Raw genomic sequence first — 21810 nt, 5'->3', positions numbered from 1 at the left:
CAGGCTCCAATGTACTGACACCACTGGGAGCTGAGCCAGCTAATAAGGGTGGGAACACGGGCCCTTGGGTTTAAAATCTCTGTCCCACCAACCTCCCTGTCCCAGCGTGATTGACACAGATGTATATAAGCTGCCATAGCTGCATGTCAGGAAAGGCTGGCAGGGAAAATTGCTGCTATGTAAAAGTCTCTGCTTTGGTGCATCATGTTTACAAATAGTGAGTAACCCTAGTGCAATGGCAGTGAGGTTCACGGGACAGTGACCTGAGCCAAGTACCACGTGGGCTGCTTCTGAGCAAACTGCTCCTTCAGTCTCTGCAATGGGCCTCTGTCATGGCCTAGGACATCACACACTTCCCTACCTCCACACAGCTCTTGTAATGTATCTGGTCAGCGCCCCTAGTGTTACGCCAATTGACAATACTGGTAGGTGAACTTTGTGGTTTTCTTAACAAACCACTATTGTCCCTACTGGGAAATACAGTTAGTTTTTTGTCGGGATGATGTTGCTTCCAGGAGGTGAATTCACTGCTCACCTCGGCCGTCTGGAGTCTGGGGGACGTCGTTCAAGGCAGGCTCCTCCACGTTATCGTAATCCAGCTGAGACTCACCTGGGGAAGCTCCGTCTGAAACAGCAAACACCACACTCAGCCCCTGGCACCAACAACGTTTCTTCAGCACAGGTGGCCCTTATAACCAGAGCTGTGTATCATGGCATGTGAGAGGGGAAGTCGCGGGGGCCCATGGTGAGAAGGGCACAAGTCAGAGAACTACAATAAAACTACAGAAATAACTAGGGGCCAATCCTGTCCCTGCAGAATCCGTCAACAGCTTTTATGTGTTTCAGTGGGAGCAGGATCTGGGCTTGTGCTGAGATAACAGGTTGGGACACAGGCCTGGCAAGGCCAGAGATGGTCTCTGAATCCAGCTGATCTCCTGTTTCACTGGGGAGGAGAAACCTCCCTGCTGCAGGAATTAAAGCTCATGCTGGGAGGTCACTGTTCTGATCCTTTGTGAGCTCCTGCTCTCCACTAGCCTCTCAGGCAGCCCAGGGCTCAGCTTGGCAGCGCTCCAGCTTCTCAGCAGAACTGGCTCATCTGCTCAGTGTCTCCTCCCCCAGCCACAGGCTAAACTCCCAAAGAGCCCAAATTCATGGACTCCCTTTAGAGCAGCTGAGGTAGAAATGCTGCCTCGTTTACAACTAGAGATGGGCCTAGGCAAGGAACTTCAGATCCAGGGTTTTGCTTCAGCCTTTTATAGCAACAGCTGCTAGCCCCAAAACTGAGATCCAGAGCTGGAGTCAGAATCAGCAAATCCCCCTCCCCCAAAGTTCTGGTGGGTTCGGATCAGTGAGTTAGGCTGAGCCTATCTGTAATGATAATATAAGGCAATCTTCTCATCTCTCTCACAGGTGAGAAATGAGCTTTGCTGGGCATTGATGCTTTCCACCCAAAGAGACTGACCCATTTCCTCCAGCTCCTCACCTGGGGAGGTCACTGGGAGCCACTCCCAGGGGTGCATACTCAGGAGATGGTCACATATTCCCATCCTGAGATTCTGGCAAAAATCTTGTTCAATGGGATTAGACCCAGTGATAAATGAAGGAAGGTGTAGCTCCCTTTGATAGACACGCAGCCAGCCAGTTAGTTGTAAAATCCCTCTTGGTAGCTGTTCTCTACTTGCTTTACCTGTAAAGTGTTAAAAAGTCCCCCAGGTAAAGAAAAAAAAAGTGGGCACATGACCAAAAGAGCCAATGGGAAGCCTAGAACTTTTAAAAAATTGGGAAAGAAACTTTCCCTTTGTCTGTCGTTCTCTGGGCTGCAGGGACACGGAGCAGCCATGCTATAAGCAGGAATGCTGTTTAAGGTTTGAACCAGGTATGAAAAAGTATCTTCCATATCTAGAAGAAATAATTTGGATAGGGAATGTTTAGTTAGATGCTATCAGGTTTATTTCTTATTTTGCCTTGTGGATCTCTACTGTGCTAACCCCTGATGCTTTTGTTTGCTTATAACCTTTAAGATGAACCCCAAGAAAGCTAGTTTTGGTGCTTAATTTTTGGAATTGCTCTTTTAAAATCTAGCAAAAGCCTAAGTTCCAGCTGTATTTTCTTTCTTTTTGTTTTAATAAAATGTATGTTTTTAAGAAGGATTTGGATTTTTGTGTCCTAAGAGGTTTGTGCCTATGTTATTTAATTAGCTGGTGGCAACAGTGAATTTCCTTTGTTTTCTTTCTCAGCTCTTCCCCGGAGGAGGGGTGAAAGGGCTTGAGGATACTCCACAGGTAGGAATTCCAAAGTGTTTCTTCCTGTGTCCAAGTTTTCTTTCTTTTTTTTCCTTTTTTTTTTGCACTTAGTTGGTGGCAGCGTTTACCAAGTCAAGATCAGAGAGAAGCTGTAACCTTGGGAGTTTAATACAAGCCTGGGCTGGCCAGTATGAATTCTTAGAATACTTGCAGGCCCCCACCTTCTGCACTAGAAGTGCCAGAGTGGAGATTCAGCCCTGACAGACTCAACTGTGTAAAATGGAAACCATCTGAGGGGAAATAGCTGTGATTGCAGAAAGTGTGATAGAAATTCTGTTCTCTGCCAAGATTCTGGTCTCTTGGCCTGAGTCTGCCCCTCCCCCATTACCTTGTTCTGATCCAGGATCGTTTTCCCCTTCACTGTCCCTGGTATCATACTGTAGCTTCGCCACTGAGTCATCTGAATAGGAGACTGGAGAGACGAGAACCAGAAATTAATCACAGTGAGAACAGCAGGACTTTGGGACTGGGAACACATTTGGGGCCTGGAGCGGGATTTCCAGTTTCAGTCTATTCCTTCTTCTACAGGAGATGGTGACTCACAATGACTCTGAGTGGTGAGATGCTGACACAGACTCTCCAAGAGAAATCTCCATGTCACTGTGGTAAATGTGATTGAGGGGATGCTACAATCTGACCTTAAATATACTGGGGTGAGTGAAGGGCACGTCTCTGGCTGCTAGTCCAGGGAAGTTCCACAATGGTCCTGGCCTCCTCAGCCACAGAGGGGACTCCTCCTTCTTAAGGGTAAATACCCACCTCCTCCATGAATCAGTCGATCAGCTCTCCGTGGTGTTTCCAGATTAGGCCAAGAAAGGCCCAGAGCAGAGTCTGTGATTCACTGTAACCATCTTGGCAGTGGTGCTGGGGGATGCCCTGAGCATGTTCCCAGAGCCCCACCAAAGCACAGCCCTTGGGCAGGATGTTCCCATCAGACATTGAGACAAAATGGCACGAAGGATAACAGGGCTGTGATTCAAAGTCATGAGCTCTCCTGGGCTGATCTCTCTGCTCCAGAGGCAGGAGGGAGCCGACCCAGCAGACCAGTGGCTGCAGGGGTAGGGGGGCACAGAACATCAGCTGCTCCAATGCTCCAGAGCAGTTTTCAAATGATAGTTTAGCCTGGCCCCATACATTTGCTTTCCTGACCCCTCCCTGGTTACACTCCAAGGCTGCAGGATGGGCAGAGTGACATTAACTGTCCCTAGAACAGGGACACTCAGTGTATGGTGGGAAGGAAGCCCATCTCCCTCAGTCTACATGAGTAACTGCTGGTCTCACCACAGACCGAGCTCCACAGCTAGAGCTTGGCAAAAAAAACCAGATAGTTTGGTTCTCTGGCCATTTGGGAAAAAAAAGCAAAAAAAACCCCAACATTGTTATGAATTGAGCTAAAAATGACTTTCGTTTTGGCAATTTTTGGCAAATGCAAAAGTTAAAAACAAAGTTTAATGTTGAATGAAACCATGTGGTGTTCTTCATTACTTAATTTTTGTTTATTTGTTTGTTTTTATAGATAAAATTAAAGGAAATTTCTAATGGAAAAATACTATCAAATTGAAAAAAACAAAATGTTTTCTTTAGAAAGTGTTGAAATGAAATGAATTGTTCTGTGTGTATTTGGAACAATTGGGTGAAATTGACAGGAATTTATGAAATGTTTCTGTGTCTCTGACTCCGCATTTTTCACCAAAACATTTTGTAATGAAAACTTGTGCCAAGCTCCAATGACATTCACAGGTCTGAAGCTGATTTAACTCTGTGTCAAGGCCTCAGATGGGAAGGGCATTAGATACTCTTAACAGGGAACAGCTAAGACCCACAGACCTGAGCGACTGAACATCTCCTGCTTCTCTCTCATCAGGTTATAATCGACCTCCTCATACACGGCCTCTGAGAAGGGATCCAAGGGTCTTCTGGAAACTGAAAACAAAGGGCAGGGTTTGCACAGGGTCATTGAAACCAGAGATGGGAAACAGGATAGGATCAGGCTGATGCCGCAGGATCTTTGGGGAGGAGATACCGGAACACTCCAAGTGTCTAAGTTTTAAAGCTTTATTGATAAAATAATATAAGAGCAGAGAGTGCTGGGACCGCTCCCATGTCACTTAGGGGAAGAAAGAAAGTGATAGCGCCCCAAGCCCTAACCCAATTTCATACTCACACATGCACTACCCAAGATTGGCCTGGCCTGGGTGTAGCATCAGAAGAAGGGGGTGGGGGGGGGAGGATGGATGGGAGTGCTGTCCTGAACCCAAGCCGTCCTGGTCTGCTGTTGATCTCAGAATTGCTCCAGCTCTCAGGAGGGTTTTAAGTCCTGGCTCCTTGCGCAGGGGGGGTGGGGGGGGGAAGGAGGGCAGTTCTCCGTTTGGGGACCTTTGATCCTGGTGCCCTTTGTGCCAGTCCAAACCAGCTTTCCCTGGTTTCTTTAGCTTTCCCAAAACACCCCGGCTCCTGGGACGCAAGGCTCGGCCCCTTCACTTGTTGTTTTGTTTGTGTTTTTTTTTTTTTTGCTGGCCTTGCTGTCTTGCAGGTCTGTACAGTTGGATTTTTTTTCTTACAGCTGCTAGAGCACATTCAAGCCCCCATCTTTCTCAGCTGAAAGCCAGCGCCAGCTGTGAGATATGGCCTTGGGTGGGGGGGCAACATCTTATTTTTAACCTGAGACTGAATGAGCTGAAGTGTTGAGTTAACCCATTCGCTGCTGGTCTCCTTCCTCCCCTCTCGGCCTCTCATACCTGCAAAGGAAACTTCCACTCCCCACTCACACACCTTTGTCCCTCCCCCAAATGCCTTGTGATGTTTGCAGCAGCATTAACAATATACAATGCTGATCTGCCTTGGGGCTCCCTGAGGGGTGTGACAGGAGAACACACAGCATGAGGGCTGACCTGTAGGCAAACTGGTTTGCTGGAGGTATCACAGTGGAAGGCAGGGGGCTGTGCAGCATTAAAAACCGCTGGCAACAAGGAGGTGGTCAGGGGGTTCCCACCCAGATATAGATGATGACTGGAGGCCTGAGTGGATCACATGAGGGTTGGGGAGATACAGATGCAGCTTCTCTGAAACTGTGACACTCCCTAGCTAGTATCATCTCCAGATTTCTTGACTGGGCTGTTCCATTGTGAGACAGTTAATGAAATATTAAATGAGAGAGGAGTTAACAGGCATCCTTGGCCACCCCACCCAGCCTGGCATCACCCCTCACCCTGACACCCTTCATCCCCCTGCTATTGCAGAGGCATTTCACACAGTGACACCAATCAGCACCCACCTCTGTGCTGTGCCCTGGCATTTCGCACCTTTGCCCCCAGGATGATTAAGACCAGGCAGAGCAGGGCCCCCAGGATAACGCAGATGATGACGGGTGCTGTGAGTCTCCCACTGTCAGCTGGATGGAAATGAATAAGCGACAAGGAGAGATTATCCTGTGAGTGTCAGGGTGGGGACCCAGGGAGCTCCCCAGTCACTCATTGCACGGCCCAGGCCAGCAGGATAATAGGTGGGGACACAGTCTGTGAACCATGGGGGCAGCTCACAGGTGGCTATTTAAACCATGGGCCCTGCCCAGTCAGCTGGAGCCAGCCGACAAGAATCATCCTGCTCAGCAGGGCCTGCAGCTCCCACCCTCAGATTTCCCAGGCCATGGAAAGGAGCTCCTTCCCTCAGGCTGCAGCTTGCAGCTCCTCCCTCTGTGACCCAACACCAGGGAAATTTAACTCTTGATGGGCGATTCTTTACCTGGGTTATTTGGAGAATCCGTCCTCTCTGTCAGACCTGCAAAGGGAAAGGGAGGAGAGTTGGAGCCTGGAGTGAGGAGTGCGGGGTGACGTGCCTGTTCCCGGGGGGAATCTCACCACTGAGAGTCCCTGGTTGTCTCCAGCTGTCACCTCCACAAACTTCCTCACAGCAGCACAGGGCCTGTTTGTTAGTGATTCAGGGTCCAAGTCCCCTGTGCTCTGTGCAGCAATGAGGGCTCTAGTAATAAACCAGCACACTGGGGCCTGTGATGGATGCAGGAGCTATGTGCAACCGAATGACACTAGCCAGTACCCCCTGTCCCAGACACCACCGTAGGAACCTTCGTAATGCAGTGTCCAGTTATGCCCGCAGGATGCTGCGAGCTTATAAGAGTTTGTCAATTTAACAAAGAAATTGATATGCACCAGGCTTGTTATCCCAAAAAGAGTCCCTGACAAGCTTCAAACCAAATGCACTGCTTCAGTTAGAATAAACAAACAAATTTATTAACTATAATGATAGATTTTAAGTGGTTATAAGTGAAAACATAACAAGTCAGATTTGGTCAAACAAAATAAAAAATAAAAAAAACCACATTCTAAGCTGCTCTTAACACTTTCAATGCCCTTACAAACTTAGATGCTTCTCACCGCAAGCTGGCTGGCTGCTCTTCAGCCGAGCTCTCCCTTTTGATCAGGGTTTCAGTCACTTGGTGTGGTGTCTGTAGATGTAGGTGGAAGAGAGAGGACAAGAATGGCAAACGTATCTTCCTTTTATCATGTCCTTTTCTCCCTCTTGGCTTTGCCCTCCCCCAACTTCAGAGTCAGGTGAGCATTACTGTGGCTTTGTCTACACTGCCAATTGAATAACAAAACTTTTGTCGGTCACAAGTGCTTAAAGAAGACCCACCCCCAAAAGATAAAAATTTTGCCTGGGAAGTGGCAGTGTAAACAGCTCATTGCCTGCAGGAGCACTCTCCTGTTGACAACAGAAATCCCGGTCATAGCAGGTGGAAGTATTTTGTTAGTAAAAGTGCTGACAAGCAGCATTTACACTGCCCGACTTTTAGCGACACGGCCATGTCACTAAAATCTGTGTAGTGTAGGCAAAGCCTGAGTCTCTCCAAGCAAGGCTGAGCAAGTCCCCTGGTGTGGCCTTATGCAGGTGAGTTATTGCATTGTAGCTCCCTTGCTAAACAATGGCTGTTGATGGGTGGTTTGAGATCCCCTCCCAGGCACTGGTTACTTTCCTTGCAGTTGCCTTTGGGGAGCTAATACCTGTCTGATTCCCCCCAATTTACAGGATGTTTTATTGACAACCATACTACACAATTCTCAAAACTTCATATGCATTAATGATATACATATATGGAGAGAGAAATGGCTTTCAGTAGATCATAACCTTTCCTCTGATACCTTACAAGGCATGCTTTGTATGTAAGAGCATGATCATATAAAAATGAGGAATATGGGGGTTACAGCATGCTCTCTCAAGGTATAGAATGTCACACTCTCTTTTCAGCTTTGAGGGCAAAGCACTTCTCCTCAAAGCAGGCCACTGCTGATAGAGGATGTGGCACCATTGGGGTCAGTTGGTGGCTTGCTCTTACCAGCTTGTGATGTCCACATGCATTTTATTGAGATACGCTTTCAGTGTGTCTTTGTAGCATTTCCTCCGACGACCACAGGATCTCTGACCATGGGTGAGCTGAAAGTAGAGGGCTTGTTTTCGGAAGTGAGTGTCTGGCGTCCGCATACAATGTCCAGCCCAGTAGAGATGGTGAGTGTGGATTATTGCTTCAATGCTGGTGATATTAGCTTCAGTGAGGATGCTGGTGTTAGTGCAGCAATCTTCCTACTTGATGCAAAGGATCTTCCGGAGGCATCGTTGGTGGTACCTCTCCAGACTCTTGAGGTGCTAACGATAGGTCACCCAGGTGTTGCATCCATAAAGGAGTGAAGGAATAATAATTGTCTCATAGACCTGGATCTTGGTGTCCTGCCGTAGGTCACAGCTGTGAAAATTCATCAGAGCAGTTTCCCAAATCTGTGGCACACTGGATCCTGTGCTGGATCTCACTGTTGATTTTTAAATTTTGAGAAAGTTGGCTTCTGAGGTAGCAGAAGTGTTTGGCTGTCTCCAAAGTCTGTTCCTCGATGGTTATGTGTGGTGGGTTATGTGCAGCACCTGAAGGAGGCTGATGGAACACTTTAGTCTTTTTTATATTGAGTGAGAGTCATAGGTTTTGGTATGCTTGTGCAAAAAAATCCAGTGAGCACTGAAGGTCGTTCTCAGTGTGCACAAAGATGGCACAGTCATCAGCATACTGAAGGTCAGTAATGGACAGCCTGACAACTTTAGACTTTGAGCGGAAACGTTGAAGATTAAAAATTTGCCCATCCATTCTGTATTGAATGTCAACTCCAGTGGGGAGGCGGTCTTTACACAGACCAAAATGACTGCTAAATAGATGGAGAACAGGGTTGCGGCAATAGCACATTGTTGCTTAACCCCAATTTTGATGAGGAAAGGATCCATCTCCAGGCCATTACAGAGAACGGTGGCAGTCATCTCAACATAAGCCCTTAATAAATATTGGAGGACAGCCAAATCTGGCTAGCAACTTCCACAGGACTTCGCGATTTACAGAGTTGAAGGCCTTCATCAAATTGATGACGGCCATGTACAGGTCCTGATTTTGCTCCCGAGACTTCAGTTCCCCATATGTAAAATGGAGATAACAACATTTTCCAGCGGTGTTGTAAAGAGAAACTTTTTAATGTTTGTGAAACACTCAGCTACCAAAGAAATGAGCTCTATAGAAAAGCTCAAGAGGAAATTAACAATTCTGTTTTTGGAGTTCAGTCTGGATGATGTGCAATACATAGGGGCTGGGGCCACACATTGACAGTGAGTATAAAAAGAACTATTGACCATCCACCCATTCAGTCAGCACCACGTGTCCTGTGCATTGAGTGAGGCAGGGTCCTGTGGCAAAAATAGCATTTGATGATGTAATTAAAGACTGTATCACAATGGAAATACAACAGGGACTAATTAAGGTTACAGAGGACAGCACGAGTCTGGCATTCTGAATGTCTGAGTGCTCGACTTTACAAATTTTACCTCCTTTTAGAGGTTAGCTTTATAGATTTTAAGGGCAGAAGGAAACATTAGATTATATAGTCTGGCTCCTGGGTAACAGGCTATAGAATTTAATCCAGTTATTCTTGAACTGAATCCAATATTTTTTGTTTGGCTAAAGCACATCTTCCAGAAAGGCATCCAGTCTTCATCTAAATACTTCAGGAGGTGAGTAATCTTCTGCTTCCTTTTTTAGTTTGTTCCAATGGTTAATCACCCTCACTATGAAAAATGTATGACTTAGTTCTAATATGACTTTATCTGGCTTTAACTTCCAGCCATTTGTTCTTGTTTTGCCTTTCTCCAGTAGAATAAGGAGGCCTTTACTACCAGTGTTTTGTCCCTGTGCAAGCACAAGTACTTATACATGATAATCCCGTCACTTCTTGGTCTTTTTAAAAAATAAATAGACGGAGCGCCTGGAATCTCTCACTGCAAGGCAGATTTTCAAGTCCTCAAATTATCTTTGTGGCTCTTCTCTGCATCCTTTTCATTTTTTTTAAATATCCTTCTTAAAATGTGGACAGCACAGCTGGATGCAGTATCGGTCTCACCATGCTGTACACAGAGGTAAAATCACCTCCCTGGTCAGAAATTATCCAACAAAATGGAGCTTCATTGGAAAATGCTGGTTTGTTGAACTCGACATTTCCCATAAAAGTCAGTCGAGTGCAATGAACTTTCTCCAGACCACAGACAGGTTGTAGCAGAAACCTGCATGGTTAAGTGCCAGCTCGCTTGGGGGGCTCCAGCCAGCCCTGCCATGCAGACTGCCTTGGGGCCAGGTACCCCAGTCATCTCAGGTCAGCTGCTCTGGGATAGCTGCACCATGTAGACTGCCCCAGGACCAGAGACTCTGGTGTTCTATAGTCTGCAGCTCCAGGGCAACCCTGCCATGGGGAAGGGAGTCCCAGCTTTAACCAGGGCTCAGCTCCCAGATCCACAGCAGGGAATTTAGAAATCCTGGGGTGGGATCCCGATTCCCAGGGTCTGCGGCTCTGAGGCAGCCCTGCATTGCAGACTGCCCAGACCGGGGACTCCAGAGCTTTGAGACTCCCAGACCAGTGAGGTATTTGGGACACCAGTTGGCCCAGGAGTCTGGAAGCCCAGGGGTCCCCAGCCCACGGCAGTCTGCATGGCGAGGCTGCCCAAGAGCCACAAACCCTGGGAGCCCCAGCAGCAGCTGAGAGAAATTGACATTTTTTCTTTTTCTCTTAGCACTGGTGAAACTGACAAGAATGTCAGTGTCACTCAGCATCTGCAGGTGTCCCTGGGAGCAAATTTCACATCGGACACTCCATGTGTTGGTGTTTCCAGAACAAATTGTTGAGGGGATTTCTGGTTCACAGGAAGCTTTGAAATAGCAAAATTTCCTGTGAGCTGGAAATCCTGCGTTTCAGTCAGTTTTTCTCACTGCTCCCCTGTTTAACCCTCCAAGGATCACCTCAGCCTTTTCAGAGCATCTCCCTGGGAGCTCTAGTTCAGTTGCTTGTCCACTATGACCCCTGCAAAGACCATGGGAGATATCTGTATGTTTATGTATATTATGTGTTACCTCTGTTTCTTTTATTGCTGTTTTGCCATTTCCTACCAGGGTTCAAAGAGTAACTCCTGCTGGAGCTCCCCACATGTCCCAACAAGGCAGACAATGGCTACAGAGACCCCAGTCACTGGTACTTAATTGACACTACAGGGGTCAAGGCCTTTCAACTTTTGCCTCTGACCAAGCTGGGCACAACCCCCCTAGCTTGGAAGAGGGGAGGGGCCCTTCAAGTGGGCAAATTAAACAAAGAGTTTGGGAACTATGAAGAGAGAGCCCTGATGAACAGAGAGGGAGAGGCAGGGTCTGCAGGAAAGGAGATTGAACCCAGTCCCCAGAAGCAGGGGTACTTGGGATAGGTTGGGCCAGCCCAGGTTTTGAGGGAAGTGCTGAGGATTAGGTAAGACATATGCTTGTTTGGCCTTTAGTTGCTTTAATACTTTTCTCTCTGGTCACTGTGTTCCTATGGATACATAAATAATATCACTCTCCTGGGCCTGATTTGGATGTTGGAGTAAAGAATAAACTCACAAAATTTGTGGATGACACAAACCTGGGAGGGGTCACAAGCTCTTTGGATGAGAGTATTAGAATTCATAATGACCCTGATACATTGAAGAATTGGTTTGAAATCAGTAAATTAAAATTCAGTAAAGACAAGTACAAAGTACTAGACTTTGGTAGGAAAAAATCAAATGCAAAAAAATCCAAAATGGGGAAGAACTGACTAGGCAGCAGTACTGCAAAAAATGTTCTGGGGTTATATTGGATCAGAGACTGAAATGGGTGATGTTGTTTTGAAAACAGGAAATGTCCTTCTGGATTTTATTAACAGAATTGTCCTATGCAAGACAGAAGAGGTAATTGTCCTGCTGTACTCAGCACTGGTGAGGCCTCAGCTGGAGCACTGTGTCCAGTTTTGGGCTCTCTCTCTATGATGGGTAGGTGGGACAAGAAATAATCCACTTAGATTGCAGCAAGGGAGAGTCAGGTCAGATATTAGGAAAAACTTTCTAACCATAAGTATAGTTAGGTATTGGAACAAGATACCAAGGGAGGTTGTGGAATCCCCGTCATTGGTGACTTTTAAGAACAAGTTAGAGAAACATCTATCAGGGATGGGGTAGGTATACTGAAACCTGTCTTGGTGTCGGGGGATGGACTAGCTGAGTTTGTGAGGTTCCTTCCAGTCCTACATTTCTACTTATTCCAAGGTTTTATAAGTTATTCAGGCCTGCCAATTTTTTTTTTAAAAATATCACTAGTAGATACTGCTTAACATCCTCCTTAGTTACCAGCAGACTGCAGAGTGGATCACCCTCTTCACATATTATGAATACACATCCTACTTCTATCCCAAACCAGAAATGTTTATTGAACACCTTTGCCTTATTTGCATTATTATAAACTATATTACCATCTCCATTTGTAATGGGCCTACACATTTGTTAGGATTTGTTTTTTGTTTTTGCTCCTAACATACTTAAAAAAAATTGTTATTGTTCTTATCCCTGCCAAACATGGAGTTTTCCCTGATAGCTTTACCTTCCCTTATCAAGTTTCTACATTTCATAACTTCTAATGTATATTGATTGCTACTGAATTCCCCTCTCGCCTTTTTTTGTAAAAAAAAATAATAATAATTTCTAATTGCTGCCTGCACTGCCCCACTGCACCAGGATGGGCTTTTTGCCAAACTTATAGGGCTGTGGAACACCTAACTCCTTAAGGCTACTTTGTAATTTTCATCCTTCATTGGCTTTCTAGAACAAATTGAGCTCCAGCTGGTTGGTGGGGACAGTGCCTGCTCAGGACGTGTGGAAGTAAGACATGGAGACACCTGGGCTACAATCTGTGATGCACACTTTGGCCTCAAAGCTGCCAGTGTTATCTGTAAAGAACTACAGTCTTGAACAGCTCTATCTATCCCAGGAGGAGCTCATTTCAGAGAACGACATGGACCAATCTGGACTGAGGAATTCCAGTGTGTAGGGAATGAGTCACACTTTGTGTATCATAGAATCATAGAATCTCAGGATTGGAAGGGACCTCAGGAGGCCATCTAGTCCAACCCCCTGCTCAAAGCAGGACCAAACCCAACTAAATCATCCCAGCCAGGGCTTTGTCAAGCCTGACCTTAAAAATCTCCAAAGAAGGAGATTCCACCATCTCCCTAGGTAACCCATTCCAGTGCTTCACCACCCTACTAGTGAAAAAGTTTTTCCTAATGTCCAACCTAAACCTCCCCCTCTGCAACTTGAGACCATTACTCCTTGTTCTGTCATCTTCTACCACTGAGAACAGTCTAGATCCATCCTCTTTGGAACCCCCTTTCGCGTAGTTGAAAGCAGCTATCAAATCCCCCCTCATTCTTCTCTTCTGCAGGCAAACAATCCCAGTTCCCTCAGCCTCTCCTCATAAGTCATGTGCTCCAGCCCCCTAATCATTTTTGTTGTCCTCCGCTGGACTCTCTCCAATTTATCCACATCCTTCTTGTAGTGTGGGGCCCAAAACTGGACACAGTACTCCAAATGAGGCCTCACCAGTGCTGAATAGAGGGGAATGATCACATCCCTCGATCTGCTGGAAATGTCCCTACTTATACAACCCAAAATGCCATTAGCCTTCTTGGCAACAAGGGCACACTGTTGACTCATATTCAGCTTTTCGTCCACCGTAACCCCTAGGTCCTTTTCTGCAGAACTGCTGCCCAGCCATTCGGTCCCTAGTCTGTAGCAGTGCATGGGATTCTTTCGTCCTAAGTGCAGGACTCTGCATTTGTCCATGTTGAACCTCATCATATTTCTTTTGGCCCAATCCTCTAATTTGTCTAGGTCCCTCTGTATCCTATCCCTACCCTCCAGCGTATCAAACACTCCTCCCAGTTTAGTGTCATCTGCAAACTTGCTAAGGGTGCAGTCCACACCATCCTCCAGATCGTTAATGAAGATATTGAACAAAACCGGCCCCAGCACCGACCCTTGGGGCACTCCACTTGATACCGGCTGCCAACTAGACATGGAACCATTGATCACTACCCGTTGAGCCTGACCATCTAGCCAGTTTTCTATCCACCTTACGGTCCATTCATCCAGCCCACACTTCTTTAACTTGCTGGCAAGAATACTGTGGGAGACTGTACCAAAAGCTTTGCTAAAGTCCAGAAATAGCACATCCACTGCTTTCCCCTCATCCACAGAGCCGGTTATCTCATCATAGAAGGCAATTAGGTTAGTCAGGCATGACTTGCCCTTGGTGACTGTTCCTGATCACTTTCCCCTCCTTTAAGTGGTTCAGAATTGATTCCTTGAGGACCTGTTCCATGATTTTTCCAGGGACTGATGTGAGACTGACTGGCCTGTAGTTCCCTGGATCTTCCTTCCTCCCTTTTTTAAAGATGGGCACTACATTAGCTTTTTTCCAGTCATCCGGGACCTCCCCCGATCGCCATGATTTTTCAAAGATAATGGCCAATGGCTCTGCAATCTCATCGGCCAACTCCTTTAGCACCCTCGGATGCAGCGCATCCGGCCCCATGGACTTGTGCTCATCCAGCTTTTCTAAATAGTCCCAAACTACTTCTTTCTCCACAGAGAGCTGGTCACCTCCTCCCCATACCATGCTGCAGAGTGCAGCTGTCTGGGATCTGACCTTGTCTGTGAAGACAGAGGCAAAAAAAGCATTGAGTACACTAGCTTTCTCCACATCCTCTGTCACTAGGTTCCCTCCCTCATTCAGCAAGGGGCCCACACTTTCCTTGACTTTCTTCTTGTTGCTAACATACCTGAAGAAACCCTTCTTGTTACTCCTAACATCTCCGGCTAGCTGCAACTCCAAGTGTGATTTAGCCTTCCTGATTTCACTCCTGCATGCCTGAGCAATACTTTTATACTCCTCCCTGGTTATTTGTCCAATCTTCCACTTCTTGTAAGCTGGTTTTTTTGTGTTTAAGACGAGCAAGTGTACTCTCCCAGGATATCACACCGGAATCAGACGTTCTCCCATACAAATGATGCTAGTGCCATATGCTCACATAAGAATTTGGCACATCTCTAAAATCCCAGTGTTGTGTATTCTAGAGTAGGGTGCAGCAATAAAATGATTTCACTCTGTAGGGAGCTGGGATAATAGAGCTGTTAGCAACTTGTAGTAAAACCTAAACAACTCAATATAATGGGAATGGGTTCAGTCCCCCCGACTTTCCTTTTCTTTATTATTTAATATAAAATATCTTAAATGCTCCCTCTCTAAATTCCTTCTCCCTTCTCCCCTGGGCACACAGGGTTCCTGCTGGTGAACGGCAGCACTGCGTGCTCAGGGAGGGTGGAGATCCAGGTTCTTGGTGCCTGGGGAACCCTCTGTGACTCACGCTGGGATTTACCAGATTCCAACATTCTTTGTTGTCAGCTCGACTGTGGGTTTGCCGAAACAGCCCCAGGAAGAGGGTATTTTGGAAAGGGAATTGGCTCTGTCTGGACAGACATATTTCACTGCAAAGGGACTGAAACCTATTTGGGCTATTGCCCTGTTACTGCTCTGGGGGCCTGTCAGTGCTCACACAGCAATGATGCCAGTGTGATTTGCTCAGCTAAGTGCTGGAAAGATGCTGGATTAAAGACACCTGCCTCTCACTGTGTGACACTGGCCCCCAGAGCAGGGGAACCTCAGGGCACAGCAAGGGGAGGGGGAGCTAGATCCTAAGCCACGTATAATAATAGCAAATGTATTAAAGATAAAATTAAATAATATCTCACAAAAGAATAGTTGTGATCTGGGAAAGCCCTGGATTCTCCAGTAAAAACATCAGCAGCTCCGTCCTTATGCAGGCCAGCGTAGCAGGGGCAGCACTTTGTCCTTCGGGTTACATAAATGTCACTAATTTATTGTCCCCAGGCTTCTCCAATAGTAATTAGAGGGGAGCTGGTAGTGACTCACAATATGGAGGTTGCGTCACACTTTCTATAATAAAATATTCTTAGCACCTTCTTGAGAAGCTCTCGCGCCTTCCTTGATTGCTGCAGCCTTTGAAATTTGGGAAGGGGTCAGAGCTGGGGCCAGGGAGGTGCCTTCTCCTAGTGTAGTGAGAATCCTTCCAGGTTTGGCTTTGTATCAAGTGTTGAGAATTTACATCTGCCTACACTGAGATGTGAATAACAACAAGTTCTATCCTAACCCTTCAATTAATTGAACACATTGTGTACATGTGTGTACACGTGCGCATGCAGGTAGTTTCAGAATTACCAGTGCAAGAAATATGGGTCTTTTCTGCTCGGTTATCACATGACTTTGGATTCCAGGGCTCTGACGGGCACTGCCAGAGGGAGCTGTGCTGCTCACTGCATGCAACATGGTCCAGCCATGTGGGACCCTTTCCATATTCAGAGCTGCCTGAAATATACCCTCTGTCTGCACAGTTCAGCTGTTTGCAGACAGTTGCTGGGGTGACTCCAGAAATCTGATTGGCGCAAACACTGCCCCACGTCCCATTGTAGAAAACTTCCAGCCACCCAGCACACCACCCCTGGGTGCCTCTGAGAGGCAAAACTTCCGCACTGCACTACACTAGCTGCACACAGGCATTCTCCTGGTGCAGTCTTAGGGCAAACTCCTGGCTCCATTGAAGTCAATGGAGGTTTTACCATTGCCTTCAGTGGGGCCAGGATTTCACTCTTAGCCTTGAAATGTTATTTGGCTACCAAGAGCCTTGAGCTGTTTGTATCCAGTGCACACATACTGCACCCATGAGGTTGCCATACTAGCACATACTGTACCTGACACAGCCAGTGGGTGTGCCGTGTACAGACTCTGCTGTTGTCTTTTAACACTGTCAGTCTCTCCTGGCTGCAGCTGTGTCTGAACTCGGTGAGTAATTCCTAACTTACCACCTTGCTGTAGGACTCACTGATTCTGAGACACATGCAAAGAGTGAGATTCACATCCCGAGGAAGTCACAATATTCACCAACAGAGCACGTCCCCTTCCCCACCCCCTATTCACAACCTGCTTCGTGTGGTGTGGATTGATCACCTGGAATCTCACGTTGGACTCAGAGATGACACCACACTTCAGGGGACAGATCCAATCAGAACCACCAGTGCCAGGAACTGTTTCACATTGGGAGCTCCTGCATGGACCCAGGTGAACCAAGAAAGTTGCCACCTACTGAGCAAAGATCAGAGGGAACTAAGATAATTTACCAACAATAATCTGTTCCTGACCACCATGAACCCTGCTCTTCCATTGGCCAAACTCCCTCAAGGCAAACTTACCTAAATCATTCACAACTCAACTGCTAAGTGCGTGTGCAGACACCATTCACTGGCTTCCAGGCATTTAAGCCTGGATAAAGCAACTACAACCTCAGCAGCCATTCCACCACCACACACAGTGACTATTTTCCCAATCAGTAACCCGCAGGAATTCCCTCGCTCACTCATTTACAGGGGCTGCTAGCAAGCCCTTCTGTCAAGCTCAAAGTTTTACAATCCTTATAGCACCTTCCACTTATAGATTCAAAAGAATAAGTGTCTTCTGACAGAGCTTTTTCCATTTAACTCTGTGACACACTCTGATCACTGGCTTATACCTTCTTATTGAGAAATAGTCCATAATTTTATACACACTATGTATTATTTCTAGTGTACAACAGGGAGTGTTATTCAGTGTATTTTCCATCTCTCCCCTGAGCCCAGGTCGCTCTGAATCACTCAGACTGCTGAATGGGGAGAGCTGGTGCGATGGGAGAGTAGAGATTTCCCTCCATGGTGCATGGGGCAGAGTGCTGGATGACCAGTGGGACATGAACGATGCCAATGTGGTGTGCATGGAGCTCCAGTGCGGAGTAGCTGAGAAAGCTTATAACCCCCCTAAGTCTGAGTGAGGAATGGGCCCTGTGGGGCTGAGAAGTGTCCAGTGTGCAGGAAATGAGACTCGTCTGACTCTCTGTGACAACTCCATGTCTGAGAGAGCCCAGGCAGGAATTGCTGAGGATGTCACTGTCGTTTGCTCAGGTGATTCATTTCCAATGACAGTTCAGACTATACGTGGTGGCGTGTCCACATCCCAGTTCTTTACAAATGACATTGGAGTCTGACAGATCCCAGGAATCATCTCAGACTGTCCCCCGGCCGCCATTGTAGTAAATGTCACGGGACAGCGACCTGCCCCATTCACCAGTCTTGGAGACTCAAACCAGTTCTGTGTCGTATTGTTGAAAAGGACCCATTAGGTTTTGAACCTGGCCCTGGTTGCTGCCAGTTCCTCCTCGCAGAAGGGTGACACATACAACCCCTCTCTCTCCCCACTGCTACCCATGTGAAGATAATGTTGAGGTTTATCCCTGAAACACTCAAAATCCAGGAAAGGGCTAAGATTAAACACTTCCCTGAGCTCCCATTGCCGGGGGAGCTACTAAATTTTTTGGAAATTATGGGAAAATATTCCATTCTTCCCTGTGCTATATTCAGAGGAAGATATTATTCCTATTATATGTTAAGAAGAGAGAAGTAAAAAATAAAACATATACTGGATCAGTAGCTGTAATGTTAACTACTGAGTCACAACAAATGACTCCATAATATGATATTCCTGTGCTGTGTAGAGTTGAGGTATATATTTTTGGCTGAGCTGTATATGCTACGCTAGATCTACAGGGTATCAGAGATTGTGTAACTTTCTATTACTGGTTGGTCCAAAATGTGAGAAGTAACAGAGCAGACCAGGGAGAGCTCTCAGCTAAATCTAATTCTGGCCAAGCTGGGAGAATCTTCCCATTCCTCGGTCACCCCATGAGGGTGGCAAAGGGGCTACATAAATGCCTCACCCTCTGTACCTCTGCGGTTGGGTGTCTGGGTCTGCAATTTACATGAGTGTAACATTTTCAAAAGTGCCTCAGTGACTTAGGACTAACCTGCCATTTTCCTTTTCCATTTTCTCTCGTATCTGCATTTTTAGAGGAAAGGAAAGATGTGGCATTGAAATAACTGGAGATGAGATAATGAGCACACTTCACAATCACAAAGGGGGCTCCTCAGTGGCCAGTGACATAATTAGTAATAATTACAGTTAAATAATAACAATAATGACAGGAGTTGTTCTGTTTTTTGTTCATTTCTCGTTAGGGTCACAGGCACACGAAGCCCTCTGGGTTCAAGCCCTTTTGTCTCAGGGGATTTCCCTTTGAGAACAGAGCTGGCTCATTCTTACCTGAACAGGTCACTCCAGCATCCTCTCCATGACCGCAGTCGCTCTCACCAAATCCCTCATTCCCACAGTGCCAGAGAGCAGACTCGCTACCGTCACAGGCAACTTCATCCAGCCAAATTGCTCCAGATCCTCGTCCAAAATGAGCATTAAGATGGACACTGACAGCAGCTCCACATCCCAACTGCTTACAGACAACCACAGCATCTGCCATGTCCCAGCGATCACTACACACCGTCCCCCACCGATCCTGGAGTTTAACCTCCACTCTCCCAGCACAGGGGCTGCCTCCATCCACCAGCCTCACCTCAACAGCACCTGCAAAGAGAGACACAGAGCAGGGTCAGAGTGAGCAGGGAGTCCCCTCCCCAGTACTATAACAGCAGAGTCCGCGCCCGGCAGCAGAGGATCCGTACCTAGAGCCAGGAGAATGGGACATGCCCAGAGCTACCTCATGGCTCCACCTGATCCCATCTCAAGGCCTCACACTCGGGGCTGTCAGTGCTGCAGCTCTTGCCATTTTATCCTCACTCTGGTGGTTAGGGGTGTTTTTACCTGTCTCGTGAGAACACAATGAAAGGCCCCAACTCACAGTTTCCCTTATTCAAAATGGTGCCATCTCCTGTCACTGTCACTGGGGCTGAAGCCAGTGAGATGCCACCATCTTCCTACAGTCTGTCAGTGTGTGGGACTGAGGCCGCCCTGAGTAAAGCTGGCTTCCACTTCCCACTAAAGCCCGCGGGGAACAGGGCTGTCTCTGTATGGCTGAGGGGGCTGGAGAGGACCCAGGGACTGTGATGGGCAGCAGAGACCCTGTGAAAGGAGGATGGGGAGAGTGAGGGGAGCAGGGCACTTGGAGAACAGGAGGCAGATTCAAGGGTTGAAAGGGAATGGGGTAAAGACAATGAGTTGTCCGGAGGGAGAGGTGGGGAGGGGGTTCTGGAGCAAGAAGAGTAAAGAGGGTGGGGAAGGGAGAGAGAGTCTGTAGCAGGGGGCAGGAGGGACAGAGGGGAGGAGGGTCTGGAAAGGGGGGTAGGAAGGGGAAGGAGTGAGGAGGTGGGTGTGGAGTGGGAGGCAGGAAGGAGGTTGGAAAGCAGGGGCAGGAGGGAGGAGTGGGAGGCAGAGGGTTGTCTGCATTGGGGGTTAACAGGGAGGCAGGAGAGAGAGTCAGAAGGGAGGGGAGGGGACAGGGATCTGAAATTGGGGTAGGAAGGAGGAGTGGAGATGGAGCACAAAGTGGTCTGGAGGGAGCACAGGGAGCATGGGGCTGGAGAGGGTTATTGAGCAGGGGGCAAGAGGGAGGGGAGGAGAACGGGGTCTAGAGAAGAGAGTCTGCATGGGGAGGTGGAGGGAGTCTGGTGTGGGTGGTGGGAGTGAGAAGTGAGGAGGGGGTGAGGAATTGGGCAAGAGGGAGAGAGGGGAAGGGAGAGAGAGCAGAGGGGGCCAGAAGGAGGTATGGGGAGAATAGAGGCTCTAAAAAGGGGGAAGGAGGAGCTGAGGTGAGGAAGGGTAATCATGTGTAGGGCAATGAGGGAGGGGGCCTGAAGCAGGCAGTAAGAGGGTGAGGACAGAGGGGTGTGGCACAGAGGATGGTAGGGAGCAGAGGGAGCCTGGAGCAGGGGCACATGAGGGAGTGTTGGAGAGGATGGAGGAGTGGGAATGGATGGGGGAGGTGTCTGGTGCTGGTGGACGTGCGGTAGGGGAGGGATTTTGGAACAGGGGGACAGGAGGGAGTATTGGGGAGGGGAATGGAGTCCGGAGCAGGCAAGGGATGGGGTCAGGAGTGGAAGGGGGCAGGAGTGAAGGAGAGATGGGGAGAGGGCTCTAGAATGGGGCAGTGCTTCCTAGTCTCAGGCAGAGAAGTTGCAGGGGGCAGGGTAGAGGAAGCCAGGGAAGCGTTGCTGTTTGCAAATGGCTAAATCATTCCCGTTGTGTTACGGTGACACTATAATTGATGTAAATGGTTGATGTCAGTGTGAAGGTCTCCTATATCTGTAACTCACCCCTGACCAGTAACAGAAGTTCTGTGTGTGAATCACGCTGCATTGACCAGCCCTTCATGTCATAGGTCTCACCCCCACTTAGAGCTGTTGGGTTCCAAAATGGGGACCTGCATTGGTTCCCCTAAACTAAAATCCTAGTTTAGATCTGGTAAAAGCTGCCACCACCCAATAATGTACGTGTATTGGGACACAGTCCTTCCCCAAAATCCTTGGGGATCCCAAGAGCCCCAAATCCATGGAGTTCTTATACCTAGGAGAAATAAACCATTCCCCCCTGCTTCCTTCCCCCTCCCTTTTCCTAGGAGAGATACCGGAATCCAACTACAGAGGGATGCCTCCCTCCTCCCCTTTCCCTGAGAATCCACCCAAGGAAAGATCAACCAAGTCCTTTACAGAAAAGATTTATTAAAGAATAAAAAGAAAGTAACTGTCTCTGTAACCAAGATGGAACAATACACAGGGTCTAAACTTATCAATCTCTGGAGAGAATTCCCCCCCCCTTTCTTTCTCAGTAAAAGCAATCACAGTACAGAATTAAAGAAATTCTATAGCAAAACACAGAATTGCAAATACAGAAATAAAAGTATAAGAATACTAGTTCCTTGCTAATACTCACTAGCTTGAATAGAAGAATTTATTGCAGAAACCTGGGAGGACTTGATTAAGATGTCTGGACTCCCTCAACTCCCAAGAGAGACTCTCTAAAAAAAAACAAAGAACAGGAAAAAAAACTTCCCTCCACAGGGATTTGAAAATATCCTGTCCCTCATTGGTCCTCTGGTCAGGTGTCCACAGGTACTGCTTGTTAACCCTTTACAGGTAGGAAAAAACCTTAACCCTTAACTAACTGTTTATGACACCTTCATCTGTCAGAGGA

At 47.4% G+C, this 21810-nt stretch overlaps 1 protein-coding gene across 1 annotated transcript in view; it reads right to left on the bottom strand.

Moving 5' to 3' along the window:
- The window catches only part of LOC120371459 (antigen WC1.1-like), a 47242-nt gene that overhangs the window by 11621 nt on the left and 13811 nt on the right, over positions 1–21810 (bottom strand). Inside the window, exons 4-9 of the mRNA XM_039487260.1 lie at positions 18934–19248; positions 6045–6080; positions 5578–5694; positions 4131–4226; positions 2632–2715; positions 536–625 (exon numbers count right to left, since the gene is read on the bottom strand). Coding sequence (XP_039343194.1) covers positions 536–625; positions 2632–2715; positions 4131–4226; positions 5578–5694; positions 6045–6080; positions 18934–19248 — 738 coding nt within the window. The remainder of the gene's footprint in view (positions 1–535; positions 626–2631; positions 2716–4130; positions 4227–5577; positions 5695–6044; positions 6081–18933; positions 19249–21810) is intronic.

This window comes from Mauremys reevesii, linkage group 1 (assembly GCF_016161935.1).
Source record: "Mauremys reevesii isolate NIE-2019 linkage group 1, ASM1616193v1, whole genome shotgun sequence".
NCBI lineage: Eukaryota > Metazoa > Chordata > Testudines > Geoemydidae > Mauremys > Mauremys reevesii.
This window is presented reverse-complemented; position numbering and strand designations above follow the sequence as displayed.